The sequence below is a fragment of the Kogia breviceps genome, chromosome 5, assembly GCF_026419965.1.
Source record: "Kogia breviceps isolate mKogBre1 chromosome 5, mKogBre1 haplotype 1, whole genome shotgun sequence".
In the NCBI taxonomy this organism is placed as follows: domain Eukaryota; kingdom Metazoa; phylum Chordata; class Mammalia; order Artiodactyla; family Physeteridae; genus Kogia; species Kogia breviceps.
Genome location: NC_081314.1, coordinates 44,719,068 through 44,742,058, shown reverse-complemented (window position 1 = coordinate 44,742,058; position 22,991 = coordinate 44,719,068). Strand labels below are relative to the sequence as shown.

Genomic DNA, 22,991 nt, shown 5'->3' with positions numbered 1-22,991 from the left:
CTTCCAATCCCACCATATACACAACACTACCTTCTTTGGATGAAGACTGGCCTTTAGTGTGGTTGGTGGTGGTTCATTTCGCTTGCCCCACGATCTCTTCCATTCCACATTGTTGTACAGTATCCACTTTTCATCATCCGTCACAATTTGTTTTAAAAATGGAATGTTTTCATTATGTTTAAGTAGAGAATCACCCGCAGAAATATGGTCAAGAAGGTTTTTTTCCACTTAACTTACGTGGAACACAAACATCAAAGTCATTAACATAACCAAGATGGTGTAAATGATTTTCAATGCTTGATTTGGATAGTTTGAGTATGTTGGTTATCTCCCACGTGGTATAACGTTGATTGTTCTCAGTTAACGTCTCGATTTGATCGCTATCAACTTCAACTGGTCTACCCGACCATGGAGCATCGTCCAGCGAGAAATCTCCAGCACGAAACTTCACAAACCACTTTTGACGTGTTCAATCAGTCACAGCACCTTCTCCGTACACTGCACAAATCGTTTTTTGCATTTCAGTTGCGTTTTTACCTTTCTTGAAATAATAAAGCATAATATGCCAAAAATGTTGTTTTTTTCTTCCATCTTCAATATTAAAATGGCTACACAAAAATTCACCAATTTTGATGTTTTTTTTAAATGCATGCTGATATGACAGCTGTCACAGTACAATCTAACAAAATTGTTTTGAATGAAGTTAAAGACAACTAAGCGCTACTGGAACCATCTTACGGAAAAAAACAAACATTTTGGCCAACCCAATACTAAGAGTAAGCAGGTTCAAAACTGTACTTTTTAGCTCTTGACACTAAACATTTTTTTTGCCCTGTTTTCAATTTTTTAAAATTAATTAATTTATTTATTTTTGTTTGCATTGGGTCTTCGTTGCTGCGCATGGGCTTTCTCTAGTTACGGCGAGTGGGTGCTACTCTTCGTTGCGGTGCACAGGCTTCTCATTGCAGTGGCTTCCCTTGCTGTGGAGCACAGGCTATAGGCGAGCGGGCTTCAGCAGTTGTGGCACACAGGCTTATTTGCTCTGTGTCATGTGGGATCTTCCCGGACCAGGGATCGAACCCATGTCCCGTGCATTGGCAGGCGGATTCTTAACCACTGCGCCACCCGGGTAGTCCCTAAACAATTTCTATTAACAACTTTCACTCTAATGTATGGATGGCATATTGTTACTTTTTAAATGTACATAAATATGTATTTCAGGCACATATGTGGAAGCCTATGTATTTGAAAATGTTTCGGATCCAAATAAAGGAAACCATTTATAACCTTTCCATGTAATTATGATCACAAGGCTTAAACTTCAATCACATGAACAAATTCTTCCCTGGATCCCAACACGCCTTCCTGCCTTTCTCTTCCTTCCAAAATCATTAAAATGAAGTTCCAAAAGTATGTACTTCTCCTCTCTACTTCTAATTAGCCCACTCTTCAGTTTAGTTGGCAAATGTGACATTTGCATAACCAATAGCTCTCTTTCAAAGAGGACTGTGATGTGGGTGATTTTGAAAGGTCTAAAAAAGGTTTTGTGACCTTCAGTAGGGTCCGTCTGACCACTCAGATAGAAGCTGCCCAGCCACAAATGGCCCGCGTGTCAGACAGGGAGCTTCCTTCGCATATGCCTACGTGGATCACTCCTCTCTCATCCCTTTTCTGCTGGCACAAGTCAGAGGTGCTGTTCCAAGTGTGAAATGTGGGTACAAGCAGCAATTTACAGAGTGTGCGTTCCTTTTCTGTGTCTGTTGGTGGCACATTGGAAAATGGGTCTGGCACAGCTCATCCCTCACAAATGCTTAATGCCATCCCTGGGGACAGGAATATCACGAGCCCAGAAAAACACAGCTTTTAGCTGCTTGGTACTGAAAATTTCAGGCAAAATTCCAAAAGCCTTCAAAGCTAATGTCGAATTGACAAAGTGCCAAAAACCTCTCTGGCATTAAATATCCACTCTTTATTTTCTCCCTTCAGGTGAACAGCTTGTGAAAATAATAATGTGATAATGCCACCCTGTGTTCCAAATATCTCGAAGCACCATCTTGTTAAGCCTCTTGGCATCCCTTTGAGACTAATGGGAATTGAGCTGACTTATTCATTTTACAGATGAGAAAACCCCAAAGGAGATGGGTCAAATGTTTGGGCGATGGCCATGCAGACTTATCACATAGGTCCCAGGTCTGAATTTAGTTCTCAAAACAATGCCAAGTGTTGTAGGAAACGACCTGAAAAGCTAGCATCAAAAAGGGCCAGAGCAAGTTTCACACAGGATGCTAGGTGGGTTGGGGTAATAAACTGGCAAAAGCGATCAAAACACATCCCAGGAGGAACAACGAGGCATAGTCTAGGCATAACAATAAGGCATCGTGTAGGTGTGTGGCCAGTTGGAATCAGTGAGAATTGGCATGGGCCATCAGAAGATCTAATGTGGCATTACGGGCATCTTACAACAGCAGGCACAGTAGATTTCTGTCATTTTAAATTTTTTAGTGCATCTTAGCCCCCATCCCGTAATTACAGATTCCACTATTAAAGGAGTTACAGCAAGGAACAGGACTCTACCCCTCACTACAGAAGTAACTTCCTTTCCCCACATCCTAGCTATCTGGCTTCGAACACATGATCTAAACCAGTCAATGGGATGGCCTTGTTAAGGACTCTGCATCTAGAGGAAGTGTGTCAGAGAAGCAAGGCACGTTTTAGAGCTTCTTATGACCGTTGCATCCAATGACCCAGCAGTGCTCCGACAATGTTGTCTCTCGGGTGTGCATTTGCCTGGAGTTCTGGCCAACAAATTTCCCTTAGTGCCTCTTTTGTTTCCTAACCCTGATTCTCCAGCCTTCCTGTTAATTCAAGGAGATAGCTGATATCTTTCTAATAAATTCATTTTTAGCTGAAATTAACTAGGGTCAGATTCTGTAGTTTGCAACCTGGAAGATTGAAATAGGCAACAACCAAGGCTGTAGAGAAGTTAACATTAAGCAGATCTAGTGGCATATGTTAACTTTATAGCAACAGGAACTAAAGGTTTGGAGGAAGAATCCTTCCCAAGTATGGCAGACAGTACTGAGTGATCTAAAATCCATTTTCTTGTCTTATTTTTATGTATCCTGTAGAATTATCTTTACCAATCTCCCTTGCAGTTAGCTACGGCATGTGACTGAGTTCAGTGAAAAGAATGTGCATTGAGTGATGTGTGTGTCTCTTTCAGACTTGGCCCATTAAAACCTTCTAGGTATGCTGCTCCATTTCCTTTTCCCTTTTTGGTTTGCTCTAAGTCTTGACTCTAGGGTAGTTTCAGACACCACGTGTTGAAGATGGCAGAGCCCACACCATCCTGGGTTCTCTCACGACTGTATGAAGGAGGGTCACCCCACTAACCTGCTCATCAGTCCAGTACGGATCCTTAATCGAGAAATAAATTTCTGCTGTGTTTGAACTATTATACTTATGGGGATCTACTTATTACAACATAGCATAAATATAAAATGTATAGTACTAACCCAGGTAATCAAGGACATTCAAATTCAGAACAACACCAGCAGCAAGACTGACTTGATGTTGAGTCCCTGAATTGATGGTCTACAGCTTTGGAATTTCTCTCAATTAGGAAAAAGACAGATAACAACTGGGATAAAATCTCTAAGGGTCGATTATGCAACTACAGCTACACAGGTTGAAAGGATGCAGGCACAAATGCTCATTAGAGATTTGACGATCCTGAATAGAATCGTGGAATTTATTAGAGATCAATAAACCCTAAATTTTTGTTTCTCTTTCATGCATTAAAGTATCTCCAGACTACAGATAATGAAAAAGATAAATTATAACTTTGGTTCTGCTTTTACCCCTTTAACCTAGTTTTTTCCTTCTCAAATAGATCCAAGTAATGCATCTTACTATCCCTCCTGGGTCTCTTTTCCCATCCTTTCATTTTAATTCATTTCCCAATCTCCCCCATTTTTAACTCCCTCTCAAGTGGATGGTTTCTTGGTGTCTCAGGCAGACTTGGGTAATCAGTTCTTAGAACCACACAGTACCTTGAGTATGTACCTAACGTTTGTTGGACGAAGAAATTATTCTTGTTTTCTATTTTTAATGAGACAACATTGCGCTAATGTCTCCTCTCCATGTTCAAGTTGAAAGAGACCTTAGAGATCATCTAGTCCAGTCATTTTACACACACACACACACACACACACACTCACACACCCTTCCACAATATACAGTTCCCTTCTACAGCATCTCTGATGTGGCCCATCGAGTCTGTGCATGCATATTTCTGGTGATGGGAAGCTTACTGCTTTACGAGAAAGCCTATGCCATTGAATGACAGCTCCAAAGTTTTAAAAGTTGTTCTAATTTTAGATAAAAAATATTTCTCCATAAAACTTTCACTGATTGCTCAGCATTGGGGTTCATTGGTGATCACATATCCCAGTAGAAATTCCCTTGCTTGGGAATCAGAAAAATCTGTTTTCTAGCTCCATTTTTTTAGCTGACCAACTAGCTGACCTCAGGCAAATTGTTCCTCCTCTCCCACGTGAAATGAGGTAGGAAAAATATTATATTTAAGATCATCAATTAAAATAATGCTTATAACAGAAACCTACTACACACCATTACATGCTTACCTCCAGGCTAGCTCTGATTCATCAGTTAACACAATTTTGGTAAGGCTATTTAACCAGCCGAAATATTACCAATTTGTATTACTATTCCATCCACAAGTATTTACCTTCTCCACAGAGATATCAGAAAAAAATCTTCATAGTCCTACTGAAGTCCAGATACAACACCTGTATTTATATTCCTCATAATCCCAACAAAAGTTAAATATGAGTAAATTTGTATGACTTGCTTTAAGGCATTGAAACTTGACATTCTTTTCTAAATATCCTCAAATCATTAGGCTGAGTCTATCTTTGACCAGTTCTTAAAATATAAAGATACTTAGTAAATCATGGATAGTCAAAGGACATGCTTTCTGTGCCAACACCATGATCTTCCCAGTACAGTTCCACCAGTTCCGATGCACCCAAAATGAAGCCCCAGGTGAAGAGATATTTCTTTCCTGCCACTGTGGTACACAAAGGTCAGACATCAAGCACCAAAACTGCATCTTGGAGAAGCATGCTACTGAGATAATAGCAGAATTTTGAATTAAAAATGGGTTTTCCATCAAGATGGGTCTTATTAATGGAGTCAGGTGCTGTGTAATGTACTGTGTCAAGTGCACTGTATAAGTGCATATTAGATGGCGTCAAAGACACAGGTAAAATCTTAAAAAGATATATGTATATGTATAACTGATTCGCTTTGCTGTACATCTGAAACACAACACTGTAAATCAACTATGCTCCAATAAAACTTTTTAGAAAAAGACACAAGTAAGATGAAAATTACAAGCATAGGATAAAATTGGACAAGATGGAAGTGGCCTGAATCCATCCAATGACTGGCTGCCTGGATGTGTTTTATATGCTCTGGCTTGAGTTTACTTATGGGAGGGAGTCAGCTTCATACAGAGGGACTGGGATTTGAAAGACCAGTTAAAATGAGAAAAGCATGGTACTATCTCTTTGGAGGATATTTCTGGTCTTTCAACTTTCCTTGGAAAGTCTCTAAGCTCTGTTTAGTTTTCTGAAACAGTTCAGATTACTCCACAGTTTCTAGTAATATTTAATATAAATCTCAAATCAGTTAGGTCATATCTACTTAGGCCCAACATGCACTATAAAGTAGGAATGTTCATTGTGAGTACAATAGGGAGAGGGAAGGAATGCTAACAATAAATATGATAACTGAGGACAAAAAATCACGTGATGGAAATCTCTCTGCAGAAGCATCAGCCCAGGGTGATTCTCTAGGAAGCTGGAGAACTGCCCTGGGGTACCTGATGTCATCTGATCCCTATCCATAATGCTAGAAACATAGTAAAACAAGCCTAAAATCCATCTGGAACCAGTCAGGGTCCTGCTTCACTGCAATAATCCCAAGCATACCCATTTCCCTCTAAGAAGCTGCCCTTTGGGACATTCCTGTAACACATCCCACTTTCAGGCTCTCTCCTACTGAAACCGGTCCTGTTGGGACTGTAGCCAGAAGAGCTGCTTTTGGTTGGGAGCTGTGATGGAGATGTCCAACAGAAATGACTCTGTGACTACCTGGGATGGAAGAACTATTTCGCAGAACCAACTTTTCTCTCTTAGTGTCAAAAAGGGTTGAAATCAGTAGGAAGAACCACCCCGGTCAGTCAGCTCCCTCTATGTTCAGCTGCCCTGTAAAGCATCCTAACTAGGGTGGTTTTAATAAAGTAAATATGCCCTTAAATCCTTTGTAGCCAAAGGTTACAAAGCCTTTGCAAGGGTGGGTGGACCACGGAAAAGAGATCCGTGAGCATATTTTTACATTGGCAAGAAAAGCAAAATGTCACTCAACTAAATTTAAGATTGTTCACACACATCTGCTACCACCAGAATGTTATAAAAAAAAAAGAAGAAGAAGAAGAAGAAAGAAAGAAAAAAGAAATGCAAATAGCTCACAGTCTAAATAGCTCTGGACATTTTTCTATTCTTCAGATGACTTATGCTATTTCAACAATGATTGAAAGGCTCTCATAGCAGAAGCCAAAACATGTTTGTGGTCTATCACATAGGGACAATTTTTGGTTAAATAAATACACAGACAACCGTTTCTCAACTAGAAAATATATATGTTAGATAGCTGTTGTTATAAATACATCACTAAAATGTGTGCAAAAAATCTAGAAATATAAAATGTTACACTGCAGACAATAACATAAGTAAATCACATCCCTAAGAGATAGAGACAAAGATTGCTAGAAAATACATTTCTGAATCAGGTACATGTCCTCCCATTTCATAACATAAAGCAGACGCATCTTATGACATGAGACTCAAATCCTCTAAATTAGAATTACAGTCTAATCAACCAGAGTGATTTGTCCAAAGTCTACCACTGCAAGAAATGGATACAGTTTATCATAAAGGAACAAACAATCAAAGTTTTAAAAACACAGAAGTCTGCTCAACAGTGTGTGAAAGGCCCTACTTATTCATCTCAAAAATCAAAGCATAATGGTAAAACACAGGGAAATTAAACTAAAACAACCGGAATCATAAATCTACCTTTCTTTTAAAAACTGGAGTTCTTTTAAATGTTGACATCAATTAAAGAAATCATCGGTGGATCTATTAAACATAGCTGACAAAAATATGTAACAAGGGCTCCTTAATATAAAACTATGTCACAGCCTCCAAAATTTTGTACCAAATACACTGTCAAAATGTAAGTGCCATTTATCCAAAAATCAAATGCCAAATTACTAAAGACTTAAGAAGCAACAGTAAATTCACTTGGAAGTTATCTAGAACAGAAAAAATTAGTTATATTTGAATTAGGGGTTTAGCTAAGTAAATTGTATTTACAATCATTTTTACATAGGAGGAGAAATACTGAGGGAAATAAATTCCATATTAAAATAATATAAAAATATAGTTTTATCAGACTTTAAAATAAGTGGTTCAGCATAAATAAATGTTCCAAACCTCACTTAACTGGCCTGAGAAAAGATATTATTTGTTATATTACTTTTTTATGACACTCTGTTCCCTTAGACAAATTTGAATAGCTAATCAAAATATCTGTGGTCATTCTTCATAGCAATTCAAAGTATCATTTCTTCATTGGCTGTGTGATATAACAGTATCATAAAACTATACCTTTGACAGTTTTAAGGAGGTTGTTATAAGATATTTTTGAATAAACTATTTTTTAAATTTCTGGTTTGAACAGTTAAATTGTACTACTTTGAAACAAATTAAATACTTCAGTGACGCTAAAGGTACCTCTCCAGTGGTCCATATCTAATCATTTTATAAAAGGATCTGCACTTTCCACTTACTATAGGCTTTCACTGTACATATTTTATACCAGTAAATTTAAAATTTCATAAGTCATCAAATATCTCCTATGTGTGCCAACATTAGAATACCTAGACATTTTCTCTTTTGGTAAGTGAAATATAATCTGCAATTTAAAAGTTTAAAACTATCCTTTAAAATGAGCACAAATCAGAAATAACTTTCCAAAGAGAGCCTTGTATTTACAAAAGGCAACAAACTGTACATTTAGAACTACTTAAATGAGTATTTTTAAATGCTATCCAAAGCAACTGTTTTGTCCAACGGCAATGCAATTAATTTGTGGTAAATTAAAACAAAAACTTAGATTATAAAGATTCAAGTACCAAGCATTCACATACCAACTGATGCAATGAGAAAGCAATTTTTCAAAATAACATATTCACAGTTACTAATATAATATTTTTAAATGGTTAATCCTGAATTTCAAATGTAATAAAGTCCATTATATTTTATAGCTTAAATTTAGACTAGCTCGGTTAGAGTTTGGAGTTTCCTCTCTCCAGATGTAAAAATATGATAGACCTAAAATAGATGATAGACATTTGGAAAACTTACACTGTCAGACTGCTTGCCCTGGTCACAGTCCCACGTCGTGGTTCGCTGGCCCGACCTCTCCATGGTGCTGAAGAGTTACTCTTGCCCATTTGAGAGGGAAGAGTTACTCTTGCCCATTTGAGAGGAAAGAGTTGTTTATTCAAACAGGCTTTGCAAGAAATCCATAAAGGGCTGTCTGTGTTAGCAAGTGAAGTTATCTGAAGAATTTCTGTAACACATACTACAAAGGAGATGCTTTGCCCTTCAGTTATCAACCACGATGCTCAGGCAGCTCAAAGAAGATTTTGGAGCAGAAATCTTCAAGTATTGACAAAAAAGAGGGAGAGCTCTTTGGGAGATGAAGTTTGCTGATTTTTCTCAGTGTTCTTCAAATTGAGGGGAAAAAAAGAGAGAAACTACAGCTACTCAGGGAACAGAGGATTCCAGAAAAGTTCTTGATCTTAATGCAGAAAACAAGCTCCCATTAGTCCAAAGAAGCCAATTCACTTCATTCTATCATTGCATCTATTTTTTGATTAAACAAAAATAAAGCTCAGAATTCCACAAGGCACTGCACACACTATGTAAACAGGTATGCCTCACTCTAGCCCCAGCCTCTGTCTGCTGAAGACTATCACAGCAGAAATCAGGCTCTTGTGGCTTTCACAGATTACCTCTTTCTGAGGCTGAAACGTATAAAGAGCCACATGACACCCAATGATGTCATCTCTAAAGCAGGTCACAGTTGTCGCTGGCTGTATGTAGATGAAGTTCTTCTAGTGAAGTGTTTGGCATAGTGATTTTCTTGAAAATCTACTTGCATTAAATAGTGTGGTCTTCTATCAATATACTTAACCCTATCAATACAGTGCCATGAAGAGAAAATCAATTTATTCCTCACAGGTGAAGAAGGGGTTTCCCTTCACAGAGCTCTAAAGGGAACTAGAGGAACCGTAGAGACAGACAGAAACTTCTAAAACGTCTCTCAGAATTTTTAGAGTTTAAAAAAAATCATTATTTTTTAATGCCAATCTATGAAGATTGCAAAATAAAAATTAAGGCAACTGTCTTCAACTCCAGACAACATTTTATTTGATGGAATTTAAGAATGTTTTATAGACAAAAAAATTTTACTAACACCTATCTCTGAAAGGATTTGAGTATGTTTTCAAATGTTGGTAGGAAATTTCTTTTACTCATTATTTCTAGATGTTTTTCAGCTCTGAATAAAGTAACAAAAGTTTAACTATACTATAGGTAATTTTTACATGTAACTGGTAATAAATAGTATACAAAGATATTTTAAAGAATGTATAATAATGAGAAATATCCATTTTCATTCTGTGTAGTGTATATTTCTCTTTCTCAACATGTAGTCATACATCATAACTTAGGATTTTCAGTCATAGTTGACTTTCTTGTCAGCTAATAGTTAAATCATCTAATCTCTCTTCATGCAAACTAAAAATCTTCATAGTCAAAGTGAAGATTAAATTGAAACTAATCTAATCAGTGCCTATTGACTGTATCCTCTTTTAATAAAAACCAAAATGGATCAAACAACAGAAACCTTCCTTGGTGAGCACAGTACTTATATTTTTGAGAAAGAAAAGAACTATAAATTCTAGGAAAACAGAATTTTCAACACAATCAGTGCCACTGGGAAAATTCTATTAAAACAATAATGGGTGTTTTGGTATCAGACCCAGGGAAAATTTGCTTAAGCACCTCTTCAAGGCACATGATTTACAATACAAAAATATCGAGATGCAAATTAGAAAAAATATTGATCACCTGGGTGATCATGTCTGTTTCTTAAATAAAATTGAATTCTTTTGCAATTTCTATAACCCACAGTTTTCTATTCTTTACGATAATAAGGATTACCTAAGACATTAAAAAAAAATACAGAATTCCCAGATATTCTAATTCAAAAGATCTACTATGGTTCTGGAATCTGTGTTTTTTTCTAAAGCTTTCAAAGTAATTCTTATGCAGAAAACACTGCGATAATGAATATATCACAAAGTATACAATCATATAAAAATCAAGATAAGTACAAAAATATATATGATATTTATCAGAATAAAAGGCCAAATTGTTGCTACATGAAGCGTGCAATGTTGGAGGGTCCCTTCTTCCTGTCTCCTCAGATTTCCATGAAGAAGAAATTTCCTAAATACTCCCAGACTCTGATTTCCACCCTTTAATCCACTCCAGGAAGGTAGAAGGAGTTACCTTAACTGCAGGATTAGGCAAAGGCACTGGCAACCCCACATCATTCTCCCTCCATTTTTTAATGGGCTCCACGTCCCTGCACAAGATCTGTGGGTAAGGCTGGCAGTAGCTAGTGCTTCCTGTGATTGATAAGATTCCTTAAATCCAAACCTTAGTAGTAGAAAGCCCAATGGCCACAAGTTCAAATTCCACCCTCAAATCCAGCTTTGACAGGAAATAAAGCTGAGAATTTTATATCCCTCTACCTAAATCTCTTGCCTTTCAAAATGTTTCCAAATCAAGAACAGAAAAGGAGTTATTTACTGATACCCTAAAACCCCATCTTCCAACACTGTTATGTCATTGACTAGACTTGGTCTTTTTATTTAAACCCTGCTAGCCAGTTAATGTAACAAGTTTTATATGTGAACTAACTTAGTAAAATTTGCATAATACAGCTCTATAATAGAGACCTATAAAAAGGAGATGTCATGTGTAAAAATTTCATTAGAAGCTTTCAAAATGCACTGTTCAATTCATTTTAATTTTATAATTGAGCCACTTAGAAGTGGCACTTTTCTTGGCACTTTTCTTCAACAACTACTAACTGTAGAATAGTATTTCCCGAAGTGTTCCACAGATCAGTAGTCCAATAAGATGTGACTCTTAATGAGTCAAAGAAGTTTAGGAAACATGAAAACAGTGGTCCCCATCTTGCAAATTCAAAATGTGTATTAGCTTAGTAAGGCTCTAAGAAGTCCTGAAGTAAATAAATAAGCTTATTTCGCCTTTCCCCCAATTAACATCTATCAATAACCTGTGAGACTAGTATTCCAGGTTCCACATTTTGGGAAATTCTGCTCTAGAAGATGTTTCAGCAGTCAGATTTTTGTTACTAATAATACCTAAACATCTATATAATTAATCAATGAAATGTTATTGGGGATCTCCTCTAAGTGTCAGTACATCTGTTACAAGAATTGCCAACCATGACTGCGTAATTATGTAAATTCTGCAAGGGCAGAGGTTCTGTGTATTTGGGTGATCATTTTACCTCCAGTGCTTAGCAAAGGGCCAGCACATAGTAGGCACTCAACATTTGTTGAATGAGTGAACAAATGATGTTGACCTAATCCAAGGATGTGAATAACTCCCCTCCCCACCCAAGATGTCTTATTTACAAAAAGAACATCCTAAAGAGTCTTAGGCCAATAGCTTTCCAAGAAAACAAAGGAATACAGTGGTAGATCTCACTCCAGTTTCACCACATCCAACTTCTCCTTGGATCCTAAAGCATCTTTCATACTCATTCAAAGAGTGAAACGCTGATTTGTAATGATGAAACTAGATTTTATAACAGAAGGTGCAACTGGGTCTAAACTAGGGATTCAACACTTTATCTCACCTAAGCTGTAGAATAAGGATAGGATCTATGTGAGGACAAATGCTGAGACTGGACTTAAGGAAAACTGCAAAGAGAACAAATTCTTTTTCAACCCTCTTTGTGTACAGTGAGGTACTTAGCGCCTAGATTTTTGCACCTGAATTCCTAGGTTAATGACTTTGAGACCACTTAAGAGGATTTATTATATTACTGTGGATGAATGAGTTAGTTATCAAATAGGGAATTGTCAATTTTGCATATAATTTTGAACTCAGGAAATGTTCAATGTTAGCAGTCGCTACAAAATAATTTTTTTAATCCTCAAACCTAAACAACATGCTCATTTTTAAACCTATCAAGAAAAATGTCCTCAAATCACTAAGTCAAAAGGATGATTTGGAAAAAGAAATCAACATTATCAACCAATATTCAAATACGCAAAGAGGAGAGTGTTTGTGGTATAAAGATATTATTTTTTGCTGGAGAGGATGGAGAAGAGGTAAAATGTAATTTTTCTACACTGTTGGTGGGAATGTAAATTGGTGCAACCACTAAGGAAAACAGTATGGAGGTTCCTCAAAAAACTAAAAATAGAGTTGCCATATGATTCTGCAATTCCACTCCTGGGCATACATCTGGAGAAAACTGTAATTCAAAAAGATACATGCATCCCAATGTTCATAGCAGAACTATTTACAATAGCCAAGACATGGAAACAACCTAAATGTCCGTCTAAAGATAACTGGATAAAGAAGATGTGGTACAATATACAATGGAATATTACTCAGCCATAACAAAGAATGAAATAATGCCATTTGCAGCAACATGGATGGACCTAGAGATTATCATACTAAGTTCAGTAAGTCCGAAAGAGAAAGATAAATACCATATTATATCACTTATATGTGGAATCTAAAATATGACACAAATGAACTTATCTACAAAACAGAAACAGAATCACAAACATAAAGAGCAGACTTGTGGCTGCCAAGGGAGAGGGGGTGGGGGAGGGATGGACTGGGAGTTTGGGCTTAGTAGATGCAAATTATTATATATAGAATGGATAAGCAACAAGGTCCTAGTGTATAGCACAGGGAACTATATTCAATATTCTGTGATAAACCATAATGGAAAAGAATATGAAAAAGAATATATATATGTATAACTGAATAACTTTGCTGTACAGTAGAAATTAACACAACATTGTAAAACAACTATACTTCAATAAAATAAATTATTTTAAAAACAGGATATTATTTTGTACAATTCCATTTTATTCAAACTGTAATATATGGTTATGTATTATATAATTTCTAAAACTTTGGAAAAGAAAACATTTGTTCTCTAAGACTCTGGTTTGAAGAAAAGAGAAATGTATTTACCTCCATGTAAATACCAAGAAGTCTTCTCTTTTTACATATGATTACTATATTCTCTGAACCAAAATTTGGGACAAAAAGATTGGCAAAAAAATTGTGCAATTTCAGGGTCTGAAAGGCTAGACGTTAGATAGAGCTTGGGTGCTGAAACATTAGAACTCATGGGACCTAAATTTATAACAGCAGGGCATAATACTGTAACTTGTCCCTGACCTGGAAAAGCTAGGTTATTAAATTATTAAGTAGCACAAGGCTTACATTCTCTATAATTCTGCAGCTCTCAGGATTGTATTGGGGGGGGGGTGGTCCCAGGAAATCCTCTTTTAGGGCTTGAGTTTCCTCCCAAAACAAGTACGACTTTGAAAGAAGACTTTCTCCCTTTAGTCACTAAATTTTTCCCGATGTATTTAAAGCCTGGAGGTTGTAAATCTCAAAAAGGGCAATAGAACTTGAGGATAATTAAGCATGTTGAATATAGGCGCACCTGCTGTGTAGGAACGGTCCTGGTTTTTGGTGGTGTACTTGGGGAGGTGTGGTAGGTCACCTGGCTACCCGCTGCTGGCTACCCAGCTACTGTCACTAAAAGCCAGGACTACTCCGGCAACCCCATAAATATGAGGGCTCCACGGCTTCTCTCCAGGACAACTGGCGTAACAGGGTCTTGAGCTGGCCCAGACCACTGCTCCTGAACCTGCTCAAGAATTATAAGAATTACAGAAACTGCTCAAGGATTACAAGAACTGTAATTCTTCCTGACCAGGAGTGAAACAAGGCTTTGACGTGACCGGCCTGAGAGGTGTAACTCTGTTCTCCCCGACATGCTGTGGATGCTCCCATCTCTTTTTCCCAAGGTGTGAAGTGAGGAGAATAGTCTAGGCTTTCTTCTACTATGTATGTGGGTGTGGTCTCTCAGAAGAGGCCAACCCATTTAGAGGCAAAAGTACTTGCACCTGACTTAACCTTTCGACCTTGAAAATTAGTTTTTAAAGGAGCAACACTAAAATAAATGCTTAATTTCTTTTGTAAGTACAGCTCCGATCTCAGAACATACACATATATACATATATACTCTGAACATATGTATACATTAATATATGTGTATATATATATATATATATATATATATACATATATTCTAGGACACAGTTTGATTCTCATAGATTCATTCAGTGAATCAGAAACAGGCTCTGTGCATCCCTGGCCTCCTCAGTGCAAATCCAGGTAAAAATTTCACCTCTGCTCTTCACAAGTTTTCCACAGTGTTTTGAATGCATGGAGTGTTTTCAAGAGCGGATTCAGAATCGACTAACATTTACTGAGAGACTTTGGGGTCCCAGGCTCTGTGCTGTTTTACATATGTAGTGCCATCTAATCTTCACAGCAATAACAATCCACCTCTGAGGTGGGTATTATTTTCAGTTTGCAGATGAAGAAGGGCCTCTCAATGGATACATCTTAGACTCACAAAAAGTGACAGGTTTTAAGTCAGGTCCTCTTACCAAGCCAGGGCCTCATTCCATGAGCCACGCTGCCCCCTACAGGCCAGACCATAATAGTACGCGAACCAACGGGAAAAGTGGGCGTGGCAAGGAAGGGAGACCCAGGCTTATGAAATCAATTCAAACCAAATGGGACTAAGAATGTCCCCAAACAATCCAGAGATTTTTCTGGATTTATCTGCAGGGATATGCTAATGATTTTTTAAAAAGTATAAATCTAATGGTTTACACACCCATGCTATACTTTCTTTCCATGACATCCTATTAAACAAATTACAGATTTCTTGAAGCTGGGAACTAAAACAATAAGTATTTGGTCACATGAAATTGATTAATAAAAACACAAAGCATTTTCCAGTGTTGTCCTCTATTCAATAACTAATATTTTTACGGTTAAAAAAAAGTTATTCTTTGCTTCTCACTTTGATACCCACAAGCTCCATTTCTTAATAACAGTTGCTATTCAAAATTGCTATTTCTAAAACAAATTTTTCTGTTACCACATGACACACTGTGGTATAAGGGCACTTGATATGCAAATTGCTAACAAAACAGTATTATCTTCCCTTCTGTTGCTCTTTAATTTGGCATTGAGCAGCTGAGTTTTGAGGTTTTAATCAAAGAGCACTGAATTGAGGCAATTTATAAAACCAAATGAGGATTTTTTTTCAATTATTCCATTCACTGTTTATACCTACTAAATTGTAAAATAGTCTTAGAAATGCATTAATGCATTGGTTATCTCTTTCACTGCTTGACCATATCTAAATGCAGGCTTACTTTCAAGTGGTACAATATAGTAGAATAGTGAACCATGCAGGCTCCAGCCCAAACAGTAACCCAGGGCAAGTTCTCTTTAACTCTCATTTTCATCATCTGTAAAATGGAGATAATAACAGTACCTCCTTCATATGGTCATAGAGAGGATTAAACAAAATAATCCACGGAAAACATTAGCGAAGTGCCTGCCACATAACAAGTGCTCAGCTCCTATTAAGATGAATTTGAGAGCTCATACTGAAACATTACTCTTGCTATTTATTTCACGGCAAAAATATTCTAAGAATTACATTAACTATTATGCTTGGCCAAAAGAGAACAGGAGCATGCAAAAACATCATTCTCGTCTCAGCACAGGGACTCCCCCAGATCAGGTTGCTGGCTTCCCATGCAGCATATGCCTGGGGCAGACAGCTAGGATGAGCAGTAATTGCAGTTATTATAGGCATGGGGGTGGGTGGAGCAGCTGGTAAGGCCCACGGGTTACGCAAGGGCAGACTGGCCTTCAACTGAGGCTGTGTCAGAGGTTAGTAGAGGGTTAGGACGAGACAGGCAGCTGATCAGATTCGAGAAGACAGACAATGGTCTAGGAAGCAACCATGATAGATCAAGCCCAGAGAAAGAGGGCTGAGGTTCAACAAGCTGGAGGGGATCTAGTAGAAGTCAGGGGCCTGGAGAATTGCCTAGGGATATACCTCATTGAGAACATTTGACTTGGACTGAAGGCTTTTAACCCTGAAGTTCCAAAGGACTTTCTGATTATTAGAGGAAGCTCATCTCTTTATGACAGGCTTAGCCAAGGTGAGCGGGAGGTCATCCTTATCCCCTCCATAAACTTGAGGTCTACTCATCTACTCATCACTGGGTCTGGCAGGCCAGTCAAGGTAGAGCAGAGTCACTTTCCTTTCATGGGGCTGCGACCAACGAAAGATATAAGAATGAATCTTCTTGAAAGGCCTCAGCAAAGGGATAATCATAGGAGATAAAAACAACCTTAGCTAGTTACAGTAGCTCCACACAACTACGCACAAAGTTTTAAACAATTATGGCTTGGGTATTTTACCTGCCTGACAAACGAGAGGCTTGGGAATGTCCCAATATCTTGTATTTTCATACTTTATTTTGTACATTTAGCGTCACACCACTGCCATCATCAATACCAAAGCTGTTCTTCTAATTAATAACCTTATTAGAATTCTGGGCAGGGTCTGCTTGCTTTCTGAAGCTAATTCCAGTAATGTTTTTTGAAATCTTGTTTTGATTCTCACTGTTTGTAGGTGATCAGGAGTGAGCCAGACTTCCACACATGGAATAGGGTCATCTTTGTCCCATGAGCACAGAGATAAAGCATGATGACGCGGTGGTGGAGCAGGGTGCCATCCCCAGTTCAGTCTGACACACCTTGTGGGAAACCAGATTGCTGGGGACACTCGAGGGAGGAAATCTCCTTTATCAAGAAACCTCAAGGAACCTGGAGGCTAGGCTAAATTAAATAAGGTAAAACTGTTAGCAAAGCTGTGCAAAGATATACATAAACGTGATGACCCACAAGGGGGAAGAACGTGCATTTATGCACAAAATCACTTGAGGTGCTAGAACCAAAGCGGTGTGGCAGCATAAATATAAAGCAAAGATAGATTCTTCCAGAATTTCAATAAGCCAAAAGGACAACCGCCCTAAAGCAACACTAAAACGGTTAGATATCACTAGACAGTTGATATTGTCCGGAATTAGGACTGAGAAAGTACAAAGGCAGTAGTAAACCCAAACCTTCAACTCACGGGCACAGTGATTTCTGATACTCAATTTCCATCATTCAAATACAGTCTTCAGAGTCATTTAATTTGTACCTTCTACTGACATTCACAGCGAAGGCATCCTAGACACTCAATTTTCACACTTTTTCACTCACAAATCACAAGCTAAATACAAACTTTACTAAACTCAGACGTTTTCCAAAGTGGTTCGTGAGCGCCCTCTAGTGATAGTGAGGCCAGTTAAGACAACACATTGCCCCCCCCCGCCAATTGTCTTTGAAAAGTGCAGATTCACTAAGGATTCAATTTCTGCTGTCAGCTAAAAATAGATCTTCTGCCATTGTTATTGGCACAGCCATAAGCTGAACTTACTGCTCCCTCTTTAGAATCCACAACTAGATAAAGTCATAAATTAAGGAATATGCAACACAATCATCTGAAAACATTTCAAAGTAACCTTTGCTTGATCCCAATGTGAACGCATTATTTTGGCTGTTGGGAAGCCTTTTTCACAACCAAATAAACATGATTACAAAGTAGTCAAGGAAGATTTTTTTTTTTTTTTAAATAATATACTTGTATAGTTCATTTCTCTTCCTAACTTCTTTCAGTACGATCACAATGGCTAAATCCACACAATTCTGCATTACAATTGCCTGATCATTTATTTCCTAACACATAAACTGGTGGACCCGGGACAATTGTGGTCTGCACATATGGTCTATTTATATTTAAAATTTCTTACTGGTTGCCAACATTTAAAAATCTGGATTTCTGGCATCTTATGAAGAAAGAAAATGACCTTTGGCAACGTCTTTTCTGCTTCCCCACCTGGCAACATACTTGCAGGAGCCGAGGGGGGCTGCGCCTTTAGGTGACACCTTGGTTCAGTGAGCCAGTCACAATTCAACCCCCAACAGTCACATGGGTTACTTATCTGGCCCCAAAAGCCTTTGAGATGCAACCCCTGAATTCATGACCCCTTTCAATTCTTCCTGTGAAGGTTCTCTTTAAAATCCTTATAACCAAGCTGATCCTCTATCCTGTTCTCACCACAAAATGCCACTGACACAGACTAAAAGGAACACGCTATTATAGAGAAAAGTAAAAAGATATTCTCCGTAATGGAGGAATGCCAACACACAAACGAGCAGTTTAGGTTGATTTCAAACGCAATCGATTCCCTCAGACTTGATGAAGTTCACTGTGTGTTTATGAATCATGTCTGTTTTGAGAGGACAAAACCCTCACCATGGGTTCATGCATAGCAAACAAGCAACTTGTAGATCTATCACAAACCACCTGCTCACATCCCAAGATTTCTTTCTTGGAATCAAAGCCCTGGAGCCCAGGTGATTGGCCAACCAAGTCATGAAAAGGAGACATGTACTCACAGGTGTGCTGCTGTCCGAGAAGGTGTTCATGCTGACGGAGCTGCTCAGCTTGTCTGAGGACACGGAAGGTGGGGATGGGCTCCTCTTCTCCAGGGGGTCCTGTCGCTGCAGGCACTCGCGCCACGCTCGCTGAATGCTGCCAAAAAAACCAAAAACAAAAACAAAAGAGCGCACACACCGTCACTCCCCGGCCACACACTCGGCAAAGCACAAGGAGTCTGAAGGAATTGGCTATGGGGACAGGGAAACTGACACACCTAGAACATGACAAGGGAAATCAGAAGACCTGGACTGTCTATGTTACTGGTTCGACTTTTACAGACTTGCCTGAGCTCAATCAGTCTCCAAGAATCAACTTAGTCAGAAAAAGTCATCCATCAAAGTGAAACTAGTTTGCACATGTAAATGTACATGCTTTGATTTATGGGACACAAAATCTTTCAACTTCTCATCCTTTTTTCAAGTGAGAATAATAAATAGGCTGACGTATCACTTATTCATTTACTCAATACATCATTGTTGAAGGACCATTCTGTGCCAGGGTCAGTGCTTTGCTCTGGGCAGAGACTACAGGGCTGCTCTAGGGGGGTCCATTCACAAAGACCTCAAGGTGAGGGGTGTTCTGTGGTGTTAGTGTAATCTGCATGGCCAAATGCAGTGGGTCTGCTCTGGGCACATGTCAGGTAAGAGACCTACGGTCATGGATTTTACATACTGTGGAAGGAAACTGGTGTTGTATGATAAATAAGTAAAGAAATGGACAGAGAAGACAAAATATTTGAAAGTATTATGTACTATTCAGAAAATTAAAGTAACTCTTGATTAGGTGGCTTCTTGAGATTTCACCCAAGGAAGCTCTTTATTTCCTGTGATTATTATCCCAAAAGTGTCATCTTCTGATTTGGCTAATAGAAACCTCTTCTTCGTGAAAGCTACGTGATTTCTTTTTCCATGTGAACTAGCTTCTAATCTTTGAGGTTAAGATCTAGATTTCCACATGTAATCAGGGAACAGAATCTATTTTCTCCTGGGGGTTAGCCTGACATGAAGACCAACTGTCAGGATTCAGCTTTTTAGAATAGTTTTAAATGGTTTCACTGATTCTATCACCATCTCTTTTTGACTTCTGGAAGCATCTGATCTTCTATAATTCTTCCACATACAACCAAAGTCACTAAAGGTGTTTCTGTATAAACAAACTGATTTATTTTCATTTGGCTAGAACGGTTCAAAGACCATCAGTTCTCAACAGTCAGAGGACACAAAGAACACGTTAATGCTACCACATTATTGAATTTGTATGTGTTCCCTAATTTATTAAGGCTCTGTGAGTTATAATGCTCAAGGAAAAGTCCAGAAGCTACAGTGAAACAACCTTGGGATCAGAGGCCAATTTCCCTGAAACTATGAACCTTCAGCTTCTGGGGCCCTTACTGAGAGGCCAGAAGCTTCTTGCATTGGGTCATATGTGGTCACTATTTTCTTATGCAATGTCTGCTCAAAATGCACCCTTATTTATTTATTTTCCTTTGGTTTAAAGATTTTAAACAGAATCGCAGAGAGGGTCCTGTAAGATTATGTGCCTGAATTTGGTAATCCCGTTGTTTCTTCTGGGATCCATTTTATTAAGGGCATATCACATTTTGGACAGCTGATTTCCACGCCATCCAAAGTGCTTGAAGCATTGGGCAACTCCCAGAGCCCTGCTGACAAGTTCTGCCACTTTACGGCACCTAAAGCCTGTAAACCTGTGCATAAGGGCTTAAAAACGCGTGACATTTTTAAAGTAATTTAAAAAATAGAAAATACTGACAACCCATAAGATACCCACACGATTATAGGACTACAGGTATTCCTCTCCCAGCCACCCACCCCCTTTTTAATTGCCTTGATTATTCAGAAAATATAGAAAGAAAATGTAGTAGGCATTTGAGACATTACAATTTAGCTTGTTGAACACCAGGGGGCAGCGCGGAACCTTTAAAAAACAACGATGCTGGGCAAAACCCAGGTGAGGTCTGCAAAGAATTTAAAGCATCCCCTTCCCCATCCTAGTTCTAAGGAATCTGGAAAGTGACATATCAGTTTTCCTTAAGTCAGAGATTAAAAAGACAATATTCCTTCCTTCCAAGTAGATGGATATCCTCTTCTTGTTTTAATTGACAAGAAAATGTGATAATATTAAATATGTTTAAAATGTGTATTAAAATCATCTAAGCCCACTCGCTGCCTTAATACAGAAGCTATTTTAATTTTTGGATATTTACCTTACTATCCTTGTCTACATATATGAAAACAATTTTACTTACTTGAAAGCATACTACACTATATTTCATTCTTTTTTTAAAATTTCGGGATCAAAAAAGAGAGGCCAGTCATGTCATACAATGCTATTACTCTAAATTGCTACATTTTTTTTTAACATTTTTATTGGAGTATAGTTGCTTTACAATGGTGTGTTAGTTTCTGCTTTACAACAAAGTGAATCAGTTATACATATACATATGTTCCCATATCTCCTCCCTCTTGCGTCTCCCTCCCTCCCACCCTCCCTATCCCACCCCTCTAGGTGGTCACAAAGCACCAAGCTGATCTCCCTGTGCTATGCGGCTGCTTCCCACTAGCTATCCACCCTACGTTTGGTAGTGTATATATGTCCATGCCACTCTCTCACTTAGTCACAGCTTACCCTTCCCCCTCCCCATATCCTCAAGTCCATGCTCTAGTAGGTCTGTGTTTTATTCCCATCCTACCCCTAGGCTCTTCATGACTTTTTTTTTCTTAGATTCCATATATATGTGTTAGCATACGGTATTTGTTTTTCCCTTTCTGACTTACTTCACTCTGTATGACAGACTCCAGGTCCATCCACCTCACTAAAAATAACTCAATTTCGTTTCTTTTTATGGCTGAGTAATATTCCATTGTATATATGTGCCACATCTTCTTTATCCATTCATCTGTTGATGGACACTTAGGTTGCTTCCATGTCCTGGCTATAGTAAATAGAGCTGCAATGAACATTTTGGTACATGACTCTTTTTGAATTATGGTTTTCCCAGGGTATATGCTCAGTAGTGGGATTGCTGGGTCATATGGTAGTTCTATTCGTAGATTTTTAAGGAACCTCCATACTGTTCTCCATAGTGGCTGTATCAATTTACATTCCCACCAACTGTGCAAGAGTGTTCCGTTTTCTCCACACCCTCTCCAGCATTTATTGTTTCTAGATTTTTTGATGATGGCCATTCTGACCGGTGTGAGATGATATCTCATTGTAGTTTTGATTTGCATTTCTCTAACGATTAATGATGTTGAGCATTCTTTCATGTGTTTGTTGGCAATCTGTATATCTTCTTTGGAGAAATGTCTATTTAGGTCTACTGCCCATTTTTGGATTGGGTTGTTTGTTTTTTTGTTATTGAGCTGCATGAGTTGCTTATAAATTTTGGAGATTAATCCTTTGTCAGTTGCTTCATTTGCAAATATTTTCTCCCATTCTGAGGGTTGTCTTTTGGTCTTGTTTATGGTATCCTTTCCTGTGCAAAAAAGCTTTTAAGTTTCATTAGGTCCCATTTTAATGGTGGAGCCATGCTACTCTCTGAATCATAGAAAAGTGTTTACATTACACACGAACTCCCCTTTGACGACACTGATGTGATGTTCATAGGTTAAATTAGTCTAATATTAGCTCTCGGAATACCATCTCTAAATGCTATTTTACTGTACTAGGGAACTGAAACAAAATGTAGAAGCATTTGTCCTTCAGTCAAAGGGAATCACTTCTCATCTTCTCATCCTAGCTTTACCACAATTCCTACTCACCAGCCTCCTTTACGGCTGCAGAGTAAACCCTGAGCACCAACTACCTTGACATTTTTACTTCTGAAACTAAGCAGTACCATCAATATAATGTTTTAAAAAGCTGGTCGCAGTAAGGGAGCACATTTTGTGTGTTCCTACGTTTTGAATTATAAATAAGGTATAGAAGTTGACTTCAAAAGAGAGGATAAATACATTTTTCAATTTCCTTGCCAGGTCAATTCCAATTTATCTTCTCTCATCTCAGGGATGGCATAATTGCCT

The 22,991-nt window shown here is 38.2% G+C and overlaps 1 protein-coding gene across 3 annotated transcripts in view; it reads right to left on the bottom strand.

Moving 5' to 3' along the window:
• Positions 1-22,991, bottom strand: part of SCHIP1 (schwannomin interacting protein 1) — a 799,100-nt gene that overhangs the window by 582,777 nt on the left and 193,332 nt on the right. For 2 of the 3 annotated variants that reach the window (XM_059064985.2, XM_067033915.1), the window contains exon 4: positions 18,906-19,041. In XM_059064985.2, the coding sequence (XP_058920968.2) occupies positions 18,906-19,041 (136 nt within the window). Of the gene's footprint in view, positions 1-8,516; positions 9,158-18,905; positions 19,042-22,991 lie in introns of those variants that run through there. The other variant, XM_067033916.1, reaches the window with a different exon arrangement.